General features: G+C 50.8%; 1 protein-coding gene across 1 annotated transcript; it reads right to left on the bottom strand.

The window, feature by feature from the left end:
- Window positions 1–425: 425 nt before the first annotated feature.
- LOC122194159 (heat shock transcription factor, Y-linked-like) lies at window positions 426–938 on the bottom strand (the record flags this gene model as incomplete). Its single annotated transcript, XM_042895083.1, has 1 exon — window positions 426–938. A coding segment is annotated over exon 1 (513 nt), but the record flags the coding sequence as incomplete, so codon positions are not given.
- Between the last annotated feature and the right edge of the window lie 2,198 nt (window positions 939–3,136).

The following is a 3,136-nucleotide window of genomic DNA, read 5'->3' as shown; positions in this document are numbered from 1 at the left end:
AACATGCAAAGAGGAAGAGTTAGTCACCACCATTTCAAGACTGGGAAAACAAAGATACAAGACATAGGAATTGGAATCTCAAGAGACAGTCGGAGCGGACTCTCGGGGGCCGTTTCCACACAAAAGAATTCAGTTGCACACCTTCATTTCATACGCACAGTCACGTCCCATGCCATTCTGTCACACTGCCCCTCTGCGGCCACCTTTCATGGGCCAACATAAACGAGGAGGCACTACGTGCTGAGCAGCCCTTGTAACAACCACCCCTGCTTGCATTTCTCTCATTTGCCAGCCGCAGAGTAATGGAGGGTTCTCAGAAGCACAAGTACCCAAGTGTCACCAGCTGTCAGCCACCTCACTTTGCACTGGCTGGCCACCAATGCCGCTGTGCCGAGAGCCATCTCACAGCTAGAGGGACTACGTACCTGGCTCGGAGTGGAAATTGATGCTCCCTGTGCTAGGAACTGAGCACATGGGGCAGACGTTGGCAAATCCGCGTCCGTGATGTAGAAGCCATGCTGATGAAGGCGACGGACAAAATCTTTCATGTTGCCAACATCAAAGACTTGGAGAGTTCCTCCTCTGGCCAGTACTTCCGCTCTGAAGAACGCCTCCTCAATCACAATGAAGTCTCCCTCATCGCCCCACCGAATGGACTGGAAGCCAACACTTTCAACAACTTTCCAGAGGGTGTTGAGAAAGGAGCACGATGTCATGTCACTGTCATAGCCGCAGCACTTCTCAGAAAGACCGCGGCATTGTCTTTTGGCACTGACTTCCCCGGGAGAAAATGGGGAAGCCTTCTCCTCTTGGAGAGGCCCAAGGGCAGCATGCACAGCTGCTCTTTTAGCACCGAGTCGGCGGGCAGCAGATGCCGAGACTGCCGCCTCGGTGCTTGGAACAGAGACACCCGATGTTTCTGAGGAAGGTGTCTCCATTGCAAGTCGGAATTGGTCACCTGGGCAGAAATTCCTGTCCACAACCGCTCACGCAGCCAACAAGGCTTGTCCTCCCACCAGCAGCAGGAAGCGCACAGCCAACAAGGCTTGTCCTCCCACCAGCAGCAGGAAGCACACAGCCAACAAGGCTTGTCCTCCCACCAGCAGCAGGAAGCGCAATGGCACCCGTGCTGCGGGCAGGGGGGCCTTCACAAACGTCTCCATGGAGACGTTCCACAGCGTCACAGTCGCATCACAGAGCAGAGAACGTTTGCTGGCAAAATGGGGCAGCCAGATTCACGATAATGAAGGAAATAGGATCCCAGATATTTATGCTCCCCAAACCAACACATAAAAAGATACCTGTATTTTCCTCCCCGAGGAGTATTCCTTTAATATTGCCCTCACTGGCTTTATATATGTATGTTTTATATATATACGTCGGCAGACATACATGCATGTACAGCCATAGAGATGTCAATATATGGCCTAACAGGTGTTTTCTGTGTCTGACTATAGGAAGCAAATGTGAGAAATATGGCTTACATATGATAAAGACGAAGGAATTCCTCCGATCCCTTATTCTGTAGAGATTCATTCGTACTTCTCCTGTCCTGTGTTCCCCTCTTAGGGAAAATTCAAGAGGAATCATGCTTAGACACCACAGTCTTGTCTTGTACTGGTCACTCCGTGGTTCAGAGCAAGCCCAGATGGTGATTAGCACATGGTGAACACAATTCTCTTTGATTTCTCCAACCGTCCTGTAATCCAAGATCCTTCCCTTCCCTCTAAATTGCCCAATTTTTACAATAGCACATCATGAAGAGCAGGTGGCCAACAGAAAGATCATCAGAGGAAAGAAGAGCTCCTCTGAGGACTTCTCATATCTAGGCACTGATTGAGTGATAAACCCTTTGAAGAGGTAGAGAGTCAAAGGTTTCCTCACGTGGAAGCACAGCAAGCAATGTAGTAAGTGCTTGTAAGTGCTGTATTTCCCTGCACCCCTTGGCAGTGGAATATGTATCAGTGCAATAGGGAATGCATGAGCCTGTTTTTCCCCATCAAACCAGCAGCACAGGCAACAGGAGAGGGCGTTTCCTGAGCGGCAATCTTTTGTTCCCTTTGCAGAGCTCCCACGTTACACGACCGTCCCCCCACCACCCACTCTGCAAAGAGAAAACACTTTTGAGAGTTTGGGAAATCCTTGGTAACATTTGCCTCCTTCTCCTGATGTCTTGATGAAAACGTTTGCATTCTTTTCAAGCTCCAAGTCCACCAGCGCCTGATCACGCACTTCACACCTCTTTTTTCCTCTACTGAAGACAAATAGAGTATCTCTTTAAAGCTCCTCTGCAAGTGTTTCAGTCCTTCCTCTGTAAGCAAAAGATACAGTGGCAGACTTCAACACAACCTCCTCACATGCATTCTGTGACAAACAGACTAAGCTGCGCTGCGCTCCAACTCCTTGTCCCAGGAAGGCAGGCATTTGCTATAGCACAAATGATTGCACTCCAACACGTTCTGCACGTGAGCCTCCTGTTAGCACAGACAAATACCAGCCCTTTGCAGCTCCGCTTTCTCTGACACAATTGGAAGTGAGTCCAACGCACACAACGTGCACTTCATCACCGGGTCTGCAGGTGAATCAAGCCACAAGTAGCAGCGATGTAACACAAGGCCATGTATGCTGTCTAAAGCATTCCCTCTGATGAGGTGGGTTGTCTCCAGTTGGAGGGGGCCATCAAAGGAGCCTGCATCCACTCTTACTTTGGTACTGGGGCACATACCAGTTACACCAGTGAATAAAGGGCTAATTGGCTTTATTCCTAAAAGGGCAGAAGTAGTTGAGCACAAAGAATGGAAAGATAAGGGCTACCTCAAGCGTAACCCAAGGAGCCTGCTGATTGGCCCAGGAGCCACATCCTAGAAGCCATCCTAGAAACTGAACTGCTTGAAGCTGCCATACTTCCTCAAAGTACACGCGGGCCAGAAGGAAGTGCACAGCGAGGACGGCACACCTCCTGTCCCTGCGCCACCGGGGCACCCACCCACCCACGCCCTCACCCACCCACCCCCAGAGGACAGGCAGGCAGAGGGACCAGGCACTTTGCGCTGCTCCAGCTGCACACCTGCACGCCCCGTGCTCCCATCACTCCGTGCATCAGGCTTGCTTTGCACAGTGCCTGCTTCGCTTTTGG

Source organism: Lagopus leucura, unplaced genomic scaffold (assembly GCF_019238085.1).
Source record: "Lagopus leucura isolate 7727_CA_CO unplaced genomic scaffold, USGS_WTPT01 171-0_obj-0_obj, whole genome shotgun sequence".
In the NCBI taxonomy this organism is placed as follows: domain Eukaryota; kingdom Metazoa; phylum Chordata; class Aves; order Galliformes; family Phasianidae; genus Lagopus; species Lagopus leucura.
This window is presented reverse-complemented; position numbering and strand designations above follow the sequence as displayed.